The sequence below is a fragment of the Dasypus novemcinctus genome, chromosome 24 (genome assembly GCF_030445035.2).
Source record: "Dasypus novemcinctus isolate mDasNov1 chromosome 24, mDasNov1.1.hap2, whole genome shotgun sequence".
In the NCBI taxonomy this organism is placed as follows: Eukaryota; Metazoa; Chordata; class Mammalia; order Cingulata; family Dasypodidae; genus Dasypus; species Dasypus novemcinctus.
This window is the reverse complement of record NC_080696.1, coordinates 55422738-55436039: the sequence shown is the minus strand read 5'-3', so window position 1 is coordinate 55436039 and position 13302 is coordinate 55422738. Positions and strand designations below refer to the sequence as shown.

The window sequence follows — 13302 nt, the reverse complement described above, 5'->3', positions numbered from 1 at the left end:
CTACTATTTATCTATTTATCTAGTGTAGATTTTCCCAAGTTTTTTCCCTAAATTTATCTATCTGTGCATTTATATATACATAGATACATGAATATGCATACACACATGCGCACACGCATGCTCACACATCTAGGTGTATGTAGAAACCTTTGTGTTTTGTAGTACATGTCATTGAATAGGATGGAAGTGAATTGATTGTAACATCCTTTAGAAAGTCATATAATTTTCATATTCCTGTAGAATTTTTATATGTGTGCATTGTGTGTGTAGGTGTTTGCATGTACAGGTGTGTGCCTGTGTGGTGTGAGCATGTAGTATGTGTGTGCATATGTATAAATGTGTGGAAGTTTGCGTGTACATGAGTTGATATGTGTATATGAGTATGTGGGAGTAGAAACGAAAGTCTCTTGATGTATTTGGCCATGTCTTTAATATCTCATTAATTTCAGAAAGATCCATTGCAGACAAGTTAAAGTTAGCCATATAGAATTTTCTCCAGGCGCACATGCTTAGGCACAGAGTGAGAAGCAAGTCTCCTTTCTACTCAAGGCTGCCACTCTCCCAGTCTCCGCCCCGGTTTCCCTGTCCCAGGTCTGAGGCACCCACTGTTATTGATATCTGAGGATCTTTGCAGTGATAATCCTCTCAATATATAAGAATTACCCTCACCCTCTAAGTACTAATATATTTTTAAAATTCAAAATTCAAAATACGAACACAAACATAAAGATACTCTGATTTTGGTGTGTCAGTTTTGGAAGTGAGTCAGCACATGGAGTTCCACTGCCCAATGAGCTCAGTGGAGGGCTGCATTGTTCTACATCATTGGGTCCTGTAGTCTCTAAATAGGTTAGACCAAAGCCTACATTTTAAGACCCTTCCTTCCACTACCTTCCATTGAAGATGCATGGATCCCATGGCCCACCCCCAGTACCATTGCTAGCCATGTGTTTAACTTCGAAGTTCTGATGTGATTAGTTATGTAATTTTAGGCAAATTGCCTCCTGCTAATACTATTGACCCTACAGGTCTGAAATGAGGACAAAGTAGCCACCATGATGACTTTGGTAAGAAATTGGCCATCTGTTGAATGCCTACTCTGTCATGTTCTGTGCTATAGGTCTCATCTTATGATGTAGAGTTAGTATTATTGTGTCCATTTTTCAGATGAGGATTAGGTTGGTTAAGGAATTTTCCCGGACTCACGTGGCTGGAAAGGTTAAATCAGCTAACCCACACCCAGAGCAAGACTTGTAAACCCCATAATACCTCCTCCCTACCCATGGGTGATAGTGGGAAAGTGCTTTGAAAACTCGTGAAATGTGGCAGAGTTAAGGCATTTGTGTTTGGGAAACTCAGGGCTGATATTGCACAAAGCTCAAGACTCTGGTCATTCTCAACTACTCTAGCCCTCTTGGGTGCCCTGTTCTGAGCTAGCGTAGCTCCCAGCCTCCATGGAACTTTCTTTGGTTCCATCCCCCTTTTCTTTCTTGGGAAGCTCCCAATTGGTGATGATAAACCTTGTTCTGCCAGGCCTCCAAAACCTACCTTCTGGGTCTGGTGCTTTCCCCACCCATCTTTAGGTCCTGCCTATAGTGGATTGAACCATGCACCCCAGGTTGGATGCGTACTTGGCTTGGTCTGCATTCTGGTGGGTGCAGATCCATTGTAAAGAGGCTCTCTTGAAGATGCTACTTCAGTTGAGGTGTGGTCCAGCTGAGTCAGGTTGGGCTTTAATAAGCAGAGTGAAATTCAGACATAGAGGAAGAAGCCTCAGGGAGCAGCCAGAGGCTAGAAGTTAGCAGACCCTGGGAGAGAAAGGAGAAGACAATGCCATGTGATTGAAAAGCCAAGGAACCCCAAGATTGCTGGCCAGCCAGAAGATTCAGATGCTGATAGGGAGCCAGCAGCCAGAAGATTCAGATGCTGATAGGGAGCCAGCCTTCTAGCCTTGGAAACCGTGAGCCAGTAAATTCCTGTTAAGCCAGTCCATTGTATGGAATTTGTTTCAGCAGCTGGGAAACCAAAACAGTACCCTTAGAAAGAAAGACCAAAAGGAATGTGTTTCTCCTCCAGTCCATGGTACCTTAAACGACCCCCTTGCAAATGACCATGGAGAGATGGGCAGGCGTGGCTGTGGGTCTCTCCTCCTGACAGCACTGTCTGTTGATGGAGAGAATTCCTGCACCCACTTGGAGCCTCAGGATGCTGACGGTCATATAGGCAGGTGTAATATGAAAGTACAGTGAAAGATACAGCCACCCTAGCAACATATTTTATTTTTAGTCCCTCTCCCCAATTGTGACACATGCCTGCTGTAGAAAAAAGGGAAAAAAAGAAAAAAACATAAATATCCATAATTCCAAAACTCAGTGACCATCACTTAACATTTTGATGTTTTTCCCCCTTCCTAGCTCCCTTTTTTTACATATGATTTAAATATTTAGTGTCACCCATATTCCATTTTGATTGGTTTACTTAATAGTACAGTGTGAGAATTCTCTTTTTACCACCTGGGGTAAGAAGGTTTAATGGCTGTCCTCTATTACACTGCTTAAGTATACCGCAGATTTCTGTGTCTCTCTCCCAAGCCTAGCAGTTTGGTGGTCTTCCCCTTTTGGCGTCCTAAGTCCTGCTGCAGTAGGCGGCCTTATGTACTACCTCTCTCTCCATCGCTGACCGTGTATGAAGAAGTCCCTAAACTTATTGCTTGAGAGCAGAGCGAGTGGGAGCAGGATTGGGGAAATTCAAGCTCATGGCTTCAGGGTGGGCCTGTGACCTCACAGTCCTTTTGGAACAGTAAGGTGGTTCTAGTTTTTGTTTTCTTCATGGTCACGTTCATATCTCTAGTGAACATCAGGTGTGTGCAGTTTTCTAAAAGCTTCCGCCTACCTGGAGCTTCAGCTTCAGTCCTGCAGACAATGCCAGCATTCAGACGTGGCACAAGGCACACGGAATATTGATTCAGAAGGATTTAGGAGGGGAAGGGGGCTTTAACAGTCATGTCGCTCTGCCCTCGGATTCGGAGGGTGAGGTCGGAGCCCAGAGGTCGGGAACGTAAGGGGAAAATGTGCCATCAGGGTTATTTATTAACCACTAGGCTAGAATCTTGAAATAGGGTTTTGGTTGCAAAGAAGGAACTAGGGGCTGTTTAAGGCAGCAACAGCCAGGGTCTTTGGGACCTCATAGAAAACTGTCAAACATTTTTTGGTATCAGCCCTTCCATGGGCCAGTGATGCAAAAGTTCTGTCCCATCTAATTAGTGTTGACCCAGAATGGACTTAAATAGTTATTTCTCAAGGACCATTTACATTTTTATGGAGATGATGCCATTCTAAAATATCCCTTTCCAAATACTTATTTTTATCCAAGTTAAATGATTTCAGGATGAATTTTGAGCACAAGATCAAGGAAGTTTTGAGCTGAGCGATTTCTCTTATGCCATGTTGTCCACCGATGGCTAAATGTAGTTAAGCTGTTTTGTTTGTTTTTCTTAAAAAAGGCACTATTTTAAAAACCATGTAATTTTATGTAAAAATCAGCTTATCTTGAGAAAGATCTGATCTGGAAATAGTGGGCTTCGTTTCTCCCTGCCAGAGGTGGGCTGAGCTGGGCCGCTGCTGCGCTTTGGAGGGGGCCTGCTCGGTTCACGCCCCGCCTCTCTGGCTCCTGTCTGCTCCCCGCCCAGTCCCTGTTGGCCCTGGAAACTAAAATTGCCATCTGGCTCGTGGTTGAATTAATAATTGAAAAAATAAAACATTGGGTCTGTAGATAGATTTATAATCTTGAAAAGCTGGATTAGGGCCCACTGGCCCCTCTTTTGAGAGCCTGGGTATTTCTCTTACCCAATGCCCCCAAAGAGCCCTTTTAATCAGATCTCAGATTCCCGTCTTTGTATCGTGCACGCTCTCCTGATCCGTCTATGCCCTGCCTTTAACAAGAACACGGGGTTATTTAACGTGGCCTGGCGTGTGTCCCAAGCACACGTTCCCACGTACAAAGGGAAAATTATTAAAACTTGTCACAGGTAGTTTATTGCTGACCAGCACATGATGAAAAAGCCCTTTCACGGATGGTTTCTGGTGTGTGAGTTCTTGGGACGGGCACTTTGGGAAGGGAAAGTGGGGCGCGCTGTCTTTTTGATTTGCCCCTTAGACCCAAACGGGAGGCGCCACAGACTTGTGAGATTCTGTCCCATCCCGCCTTCGTTTCCAGAGTTTGGTTTAGTTGGTGTCTAATGAGGTTCCTCATTCTGAGCCCTTCTGGTATCTGGACATTCTGACCTGAGACCCCATCTCAGGCTGTTTAGGGGAGACTCAAGCCCAGTTTCCTTTGACTCTGCGATATGGTCCCTTTGAGCCATAGCTCGGTCCCACCAGGGTAACAACTAGCCGTGCTTTCTGTCATTTTGTTTTGAAAGGGATGCAGTTGTCTCAATTTACTCCTCTAGTGTTTTTTTAACTTTTTTAAAAATTTTAATTTAATTTTTACAATTATCTTTTTTTTAAGGTCAATAGATCACACAACATTACATGAAAAAAACACGAGGTTCCCATAATACCCCACTCTCCACCCCCACTCCATCATTTTTAATTGTACTTTTTTGAAGATACATAGATCACAAAAAATGTTACATTAAAAAATATAAGAGGTTCCTATATACTCCACACCCCACCCCCCCACTCCTCCCACATCAACAGCTTCTTTCATCATTGTGGCACATTTCTCTTCCCGAAATGAGAAGCGTTAGTGAGAACCCAGATTCTACAACCGGGGGTTTTACGGGTTCTGTTAGAAAGTAGCTTTAAATTATCACTGACATATGTGAAGGCGGAGTCTGAGAGTGGAAGGTGAGACCCAAAGACCCCCCGCAGGGCTCATATCCTGTTTGAATAAGCCCCCAAGACCCCTGAGGTTTTGATGAGGATGGTGAACCCCACGTGGGGAGGGGGCAAGCAGTGGTGGGCCGAAGGGTCCTTATCAACTTTGAGAGGTTGGTTCTGGGAGAAAGCACAATTAAAAAATGGAAACATGTAGTTCATCCTTCATTGGGAATATTTGGCATTTTCGATCATTTCAGATCGACTGCTCACCTTTTCCCCTCACACAGGCCTGTAGGGTCCCCCCCACCCGCCCCCGGCCCGGGGCTGGGCTGCCCTCGCCGCGAGCTTCTCTCGCCCTGGGAGCCTCTTCCAGCTCTGAACTGGAGTTCCAGGTTTTCTCTGCTGAAGTTTAGGGTATGTGTTTGGGGAATTTGTGAATATATCTCCTTGAAGCCCAATACCACAGACTTTTCACCTCTCTTCAGGACAGTTAAATAGGTTTTTAAGGGGTGAATAACATCTACATAAAAACAGTAATGAAAAAAATCCTTTCAATAACAATAATGTTTGAAGGCACCCAAAGAAGAATTACCCGCCCTCTTTGTTTACTAAATTGGCATGTGAAGAAGGATGTAAATTTAGTCAGGCATTTTTTTTTTAGCTTGTGTGTGCTGAGGTATTTATAATATCTTCAATAGTGTTGGCATATTTATTTACTTAACTAAAATTAAAACTAAAAGAAATGTGTGCAAATGTTAAATATGTTTCAGTGTTATAGACACAGAAAAGCTAGAAGCATTTCTCTTTATGTGTATCAGTCCATAAACATTTGTGTGTATATATATCCAAGCTGTGTGTGTGTGTGTACATACAGATGGGATTATTTTGTATGACCCAATCTTCGTTAGATTGGTTAATTTTAAACTTCTAAAGAAAATTGTTATAAGACAAATCAGGCCATATTGAAAGCTTGAGTCATTGAATTAAAGAAATGACTGCATTTTCAAAGACTTCTGCAGGCTAGTAGCAAACACAAAAACAAAAACAGAGACACACCAGTAGACAAAACACACATTATCTGTTTGGTCCCAAAGAAAGTTGGGGGGCAGTATGACGGTTTCTTCCATTGGTCAGAGTTGAAGGCTAGTTAATATTAATTCTGGTTGACTAGTTATGATATTCATCAAAACAGGGTCAAGCCTCTCATTCTTGGAAAAGAATTTTTGCTCATGTAAATGCACACATAATATATATAAATGTTAATGTCAGCAACAGATATCAAATTAGGTCTCTGTCCACATCTAACTAAGGATGTATCAAAGGCATTTTTAGAGCCCGAGGAGAAATGAGGAACAGTCGCCTTCGAATCCCTTCTTTTGCAGAGGCCCAGTGAGGGGAAGGGAGCTGGTGGAGAGGCTGGGACTGGAGCCCAGTTTTGAGCCGGGGGTGGTGCCACCTCAGTGGCCCTCAGGGAGTAGCAGGCTGGCCCAGGAAGAGGCTCAGGAATCCTGGTGTGGATTCCCCAGAAACAAGGAGGAGCTGTGGGGGGCGCGCTGCCTTCTTGCTCTTGCAGAGTCCTTTGGTGGGAGGATGGGGGGCTCGGGTAGGACCCTAGCCGAACAGAAGCAAGTGCTGGAGGGCCTTGAAAAGGGACCCCCTTTACCATCCACCTCCTCCAGTGAAAAAAAGAGTCAGGATGAGAGATTTCAGATGAGCAGAGTCATAGAGAGTAAATGTAATGACCCCGCATAGCCCCACTGCCTGGCTTACAGACGGTGAACACTGCGGAGAGAACCGAGGTCTGCTGTCTACCCTCCCTCATCACTCTCCCCCCACCCCCCATGTAAACAGTCTGTCCAAACCCACCTCCCCCCCACCGCCCGGTTCAATTTTATGAGAAGAAAGGGGGCGGGGGTACCTTTGCTTTTTGATGGTCTGAGTTGCCGTGTGCCCTCACTTGGATCACGCTGCAATCACAGCTTGTCTGACATGAGAGTTGGGAGCCTCCTGTATTAGTTAACTGCTGCTGTAGCAAATTAGCTCAAACCTGGTGTTTTAAAACAACATGAATTTATTATCTGACAGTTCTGAAGGTCAGAGGTCCGACACGGGTCTCCCCGGGCTCAAATCAAGGTGCCGGCAGGGCTGCCTTCCTTCCGGAGGCCGCGGGGAGGACTGTCCCTGGCCTTTTCCAGCTTCCAGGGGTCATCACATTCCTGGACTCGGGGCCCCGTCCCCCTTCCCGGCCAGCAGTGTCACGTGCCTTTGACCCTTCTTCTGTCCTCACAGCCCTCTGCCCGCAGCCAGGGCAGGTTCTCCCCTTTGTGTGAGTACGTTGGGCCCACCTGGGGAATCCAGGGAATCCTCCCACCTCCCTTTGCCACCTGAGGTCGGGTAGTCACAGCTGCCAGGCGCAGCACGTGGGTGTCTGTGTGGGGCAGGTGCGCTGCTTACCACACCTGCCGCCAGCTTCCTGATGGTGACAGGCTTGCTGCGGGTGGACTTAAGCCTGAAGTCTGCCGGGCCCTGGCACCTAGGACCTGGGCTGGCAGGGTCTGTGCCTTGAGCCCCCTCCCTTAGGTCACCTAGACACCTGGTCAGATCCCGCCCCGGCCACGTCACGGCCGTGAGCAGCTCTCCGCTCCCTGCCTCAGCGTCTGCGTTCCCCATGTGGAGTGTGTCTTAGCCCGCCTGGGACTGTGGGTTCCTCCTGCTTCTGGTGCCCCCCCCATTGTGGCCTTGCCCCCGCAGCAGGGTGCCGGGGGGCCCTTCCCTGTCTCCCCGCTCTGCTCCTACATTTTCTCCTCTTTTCTAAAAACTTTTTTGTTTTTCTTTTCTGCTCTTACTCCCTTTTTGCCTGTAAATCCCAGGCCAGATGCGATCTGCAGACATGCTTTATTTTCTTTATGGGCTTTAAAAACAGGCAAATGAATCACTTACACTGGAAAACCAGAAGATTTCAGGGAAAAGTCCCTATCTCTGTTTTTTCCTGGGGCACAGGACGCTCCCGCCACCCTGGGCCTGCTTTCCTGTAGGGCAGCGTCCTTGGCTGGTGGCTGCCCCTTCAGATGAGGCCTGAGCTCTTCCCGTTGCCACCGTCCCTGCCCGGCCCTCCTCACGCGTTTGCGTCACCTGCCTGGCCCTGCCTTGGAGTCTGTGGTCTCCGCCCATTGGGCCTTAAGTGATGCAGGCTGTGCTGGCTCCATGAGAAGCTTCCCACTCGCCACCCAGAAAAGGCCTCCGGGGGGTGCAGTGTGCTGTGCTGGACGGGACTCTGCAGGCCGCGGCTGCAGGGTTGGCCTGGCCTTGGCCACGTCCAGCAGTGTCACCCTGAGCAAATTCCTGAGCAGCATCCCTGGCCTCGGCCCACCAGATGCCCCCCACCCCAACTTAGGACTCTCAGGAAGGTCTCTGAACATTTGCTGGGGACAAAGTCGACCCTCAGGCTGAGGTCTGCTGGGGACAGAGGCGGCCCCCGGTCGAGGCCCGCTGGGGACAGAGGCGGCCCCCGGTCGAGGCCCGCTGGGGACAGAGGCGGCCCCCGGTCGAGGCCCGCTGGGGACAGAGGCGGCCCCCGGTCGAGGCCCGCTGGGGACAGAGGCGGCCCCCGGTCGAGGCCCGCTGGGGACAGAGGCGGCCCCCGGTCGAGGCCCGCTGGGGACAGAGGCGGCCCCCGGTCGAGGCCCGCTGGGGACGGGGTCGCCCCCGGTCGAGGCCCGCTGGGGACGGGGTCGCCCCCGGTTGAGGCCCGCTGGGGATGGGGTCGCCCCCTGGCTGAGGCCTCCTGGGGACGGGGTCGTCCCCAGGTTTTGGCCTGCTGGGGACAGAGGTGGCCCCCTGGCTGAGGCCCGCTGGGGACGGGGTCGCCCCGGCTGAGGCCCGCTGTAGATGCTCCCCTGGCCGAGCGGTGGTGAGGGCTGGGAGGGGACGCTCCTCACCGGCGTGTGGCTGCCTCTCTCCTTGCACTCGACTCCAGCTTCGCCGTTTTGTTCGGTGCTCTCGTCCCCCGCCTTGCCCCCCTCCGCCCTGGCTCGGGCGTGCAGCCCGCCTCAGGGCCTGGTAGAGAAGATGAGGTGCTCCTCCTCCAGCAGTAGCCCCTTCAGGGCCAGGGGGATGGACAGCGCCACCCAGACGGCACAGCCTCGGGGGCCAGGGGCAGCTTCGAGGTCCCCGGGGCCGAGTCCTGGCCTCCCCTAGTGACAGGTGTGCCCGCTTGCCCTTCACCTGTTTCTGCCTCCCCCCCGCAGTTTCTGCATTTGCATGACCTGTGAACCTCGACCCTGGGCTGCGCGCCTGACCTTCGACCCTGTGTTATATTTAGGTGGCCCTGGTACAGTGGACGGAAAGCGTGGGCTTAACCCTGGTGGGCCGAGACCAGTCTTCCATGCAGCTGAGGACCCCTGGCGACCAGATCCTGAACTTCACCATCTTGCAGATCTTCCCTTTCACCTACGAGAGCAAGCGCATGGGCATCATCGTGCGGGTGAGTTTCCTGTGTGTGTGACTTGAGGTCGGAACCCGCCCTGTGGCTCGACGTTCTTTCTTACCTCTCTCTAACCCTCTTCATCGTGTGCCCCTCGCCCCGACTAACAAGGGAACGCCGTCGATTGGACCCGCCCAGACAGCTGACCAGCTTCCGGTTAACCCAGTTTCAGAGCCAAAGGACTAATGAGTATAGATCAGGTGTTTCTTGGTAATAGATCTCGCCCAGTGTACTTTTTTGTTTAATGAAATATTTTTAAATTGTTTTTATTTGTGCAGTTAGACCATCATTGAGAAAAATACAGGGGTTACAATTGTTTTAGATTTTCTTTTTATATATTTTTTACCTTTTATCAACATCGAACATGCACCGAGAAAAATGCAGCCACTCTAAGTGGACAGCTCAGGTGTTCACAGTTCACACACCCGTGATTAGGAGCCAGCGGCAGAACCTGCCTGCCCGTCACCCCAGAAGCCCCCATGTGGCCCTTTCCAGCCACTGCACCTCCTCCCTGCCAGGAGAGAACCACTGTCCTTGGCATGACTTGATCCGACTAGTTTTGTCTGTATTTGAACTCTATGTAAATGGGTTTGTTTGCCCAAGTTATGTTTGTGAGAGTCATACATAGTTTTGCATGTATTGTAGTTCACATTTTTTTAAAGAAATAAAATGTTGGGGGTTCCACTGGAGCCCCACCTGTCCCTCCTAGATGCCATTCCCCAAGTTCACCATTCTTTTTTTTTTTTTTCCTAAAGATTTATTTATTTATTTCTCTTCCCTCCCCCCCCCCCCCCCAGTTGTCTGTTCTCTGTGTCTATTTGCTGCGTCTTCTTTGTCTGCTTCTGTTGTTGTCAGTGGCACGGGAATCTGTGTCTGTTTTTGTTGCGTCATCTTGTTGTGTTAGCTCTGCATGTGGGCGGCGCCATTCCTGGGCAGGCTGCTCTTTCTTTTCACGCTGGGCAGCTCTCCTTACGGGCGCACTCCTTGCACGTGGGGCTCCCCCACGCGGGGGACACCCTTGCATGGCACGGCACTCCTTGTGCACATCAGCACTGCGCATGGGTCAGCTCCACACGGGTCAAGAAGGCCCGGGGTTTGAACCGCGGACCTCCCATGTGGTAGACGGACGCCCTAACCACTGGGCCAAGTCCGCTTCCCAAGTTCATCATTCTTAGGGATTTAAACATACTATCATCAGACATGTTTGGGTATAAACAATATGTATTAGGACTTTCCATGTTTTTATTCTCTCTATAAATGGCAGCAAAGTGTGCATGCCATTAATTCACTTCTTTTTGTTGAACATTTTAAAAAATGTGTATTATGTTCATGCATTCACTTCTAGTTCACTGATCTTAGCTGTGTTACAGTATTTCATCGTATGAATATACCTGTTCTCAAGGTCTGTTCTTCCTATTGGTAGCCATTTAGGTGGCTGCCACTTTTTGGTGTTAGAAGCAATGCTATTATCTAGATTCTTGCCTTTTCCAGTACCCTTTGTACAGAGCTAGAATTGCTGGGTTGTAGAATATACATATCTTCAACTCTACCAGATACTGTCAACTTTTCTCAAAGTGATTATCTTAATGGTAGTCCCACTAGCATTACTTGAACTTTCCTGTTCCTCCATCACCTTACTGACACTTGATATTGTTAGACTTTTTTTTCCATTAAAAAGGTTTATTTTTATTGATTTCTCTCCCCTTCTCCTCCCCCCTCCCCCTCCATTGTCTGCTCTCTGTGTCCATTCCCTGCGTGTTCTTCTGTGTCTGCCTGTATTCTTGTCAGCAGCGCTGGGAATCTGTGTCTCTTTTTGTTGCATCATCTTGCTGTGTCAGCTCTCCGTGTGTGCAGCACCACTCCTGGGCAGGCTGTGCTTTTTGTTGCATGGGGCAGCTCTCCTTGAGGGGTGCACTCCTTGTACGTGGGGCTCCCCTATGTGGGGGACACCCCTGCGTGGCACAGCACTCCTTGTGCACATCAGACTGCCCATGGGCCAGCTCACGACATGGGTCAGGAAGCCCTGGGTTTGAATCCTTGGACCTCCCATGTGGTAGGTGGATGCCGTATCAGTTGAGCCAAATCTGCTTCCCTTGTTAAACTTTTTGCCAATTTGCAGAGACTAAATTAATATTCTCTTGTTTCTCTGTTTGCTTTTTTACTCAGAAGAGATCATACTTTACATTTTGGGAAGCCCAGAAAAGCTGGTATTTGTTGTGTTTTTTTTTTTTTTCCCGCTCTTTTTAGTGCTTTTTGCAAGTTTTCTTTCTTGTGTTGTGGCTTTCTTGCTACACAGAAATTTTAAAAGTGTTTCATATTAAGAGCTCTACCAGGCACTCTGTTAGGTGATGGTTGCATATCAATATTAGTTTTTACATCACATATGTTGAGTTTAATACTTTTATGGATTTTTAGAAATAACCATTCCTCTAGAATTTAATTTGCCATAGGAAACTCGTTTTAATGTTTTTTACAGAGGGTTTGTCATGGTCTTCCGGTGCCATTTATTGAGTTGTGTCCTTGCCCACCTGAGGCAGGTTAGAATGGAGGAGACTTAGGTCACAGCTGAAGACCTGGCAGACCACGTGGCCCTGGACCCCTCCTGGAAGTGTGCAGGATCCGTGGACCCTGGCCATAAGTTCCCATTTGGAACTCTCTCCCGGGTCAAGGGTAATTCCAAACAGGCCTGCTCGCTGGCCCCGAGAGCTCGCAGGCTGGAATGGGAAGGCAGCAGATCAGAACCACAAGCAGCCAGGCCTCTCTCAAAAGCTGGTATTTGTATATCACTTTATTCAGTACTCCTCAAACTTGGTGGGTCATCAGAATTAGCAAGGAAGCTTTTACGGTACACATTACTTGGTCCCATCCCAGATCTATTTTGATATTGGGATGGTTCCCACTCTTTTTAAAGGTTCTTCACATTATTTGGCTTGGTTGGGAAAACTCTGCCTCAAATCACAGGAATCTTTGGAATAACTTTATTCTTTTCTGGGTTTTTCTTTTTAAACAAATGAGAATCCCTTCTACTCCATCAACCCAAGTGTTTCATGCCTTGGATTCCATTTTAGTTGATTAAAAGAGTAGCTGTTGGCATGTGGCACTTCATTCCTTCTTGCTGGGAGAGTGCCTTCAGCCAGTGATTGGCCCCTTCAGCTTTTACAGGTCCCTTGTCTTCTTCAAACAAGCTCTTGCAGCACCTTTCTTTTTCCGGGAGCATTTGTCACATATTGAAAATCTTTGTGTATTGTGGGCTTCCATGCTCAGCACCCAACTTTTCTGTTGAGGTGAGGGCAGGACCAAGGCCACATTCTTCCCCCTGCTGAGCCCTGTGTCCCGCCCTCTGACCTGGCACGCGGTGGGCTCCGGGACACGCTGAACTAAACGGGGCTCAAGGGTGATGGCCAGTTATTTTTCTTATGTTAGGGCAGAACACCTCATCGCTTCTTCTAGCCCTCCTAGATTTTCAACAGTCTTTTCCTCCATCATTTACTAGGTAGCTTTAGTGCCTGGGGCGAATCTGGATTAGTAGGAGTAGGAGTAGCAGGAGTACTAGGGGCAGCAGTAGTAACAACAGTAACGATAACGACAGGCAGCATTTAAACAGCGCCTGTTGTGTTCCAGGCACCATTGTAAGCGATTGACATAAACTGTCTCTTTTACTTTTCACCATAACCAAGTGAAGTAGGTACTGTCCCTATTGACATTTGTCAGAGATAGAAACTGAGGCATAGAGAGGCTAGGAAACCTGCCCAGGTTCACACAGCTAGAAAAGGGTGGAGCTGAGATTCGATCCCATGTTATTTGCTTTCCAAGCTCAGGCTTTTTACTGTGAGGACTTGGGAGTTTGGGTGTGATGGCAGGGAGGCCAAAAGCTAATAGTGCATCCACAGTAATGTTGAGGTAGCGTATTAGTTATGTATCGTGTGTAACAAATTGCCCCACACTTAGTGGCTGGAAAGAACACTTACTACCTTACAGTGGTTGTGGGTCAGGAAT

The 13302-nt window shown here is 48.5% G+C and overlaps 1 protein-coding gene across 5 annotated transcripts in view; it reads left to right on the top strand.

The window, feature by feature from the left end:
- Window positions 1-13302, top strand: part of ATP9A (ATPase phospholipid transporting 9A (putative)) — a 146903-nt gene that overhangs the window by 99510 nt on the left and 34091 nt on the right. For all 5 annotated transcript variants that reach the window (XM_058287233.1, XM_058287235.2, XM_071211791.1 and 2 more), the window contains one exon: window positions 9145-9306. In XM_058287233.1, the coding sequence (XP_058143216.1) occupies window positions 9145-9306 (162 nt within the window). The remainder of the gene's footprint in view (window positions 1-9144; window positions 9307-13302) is intronic.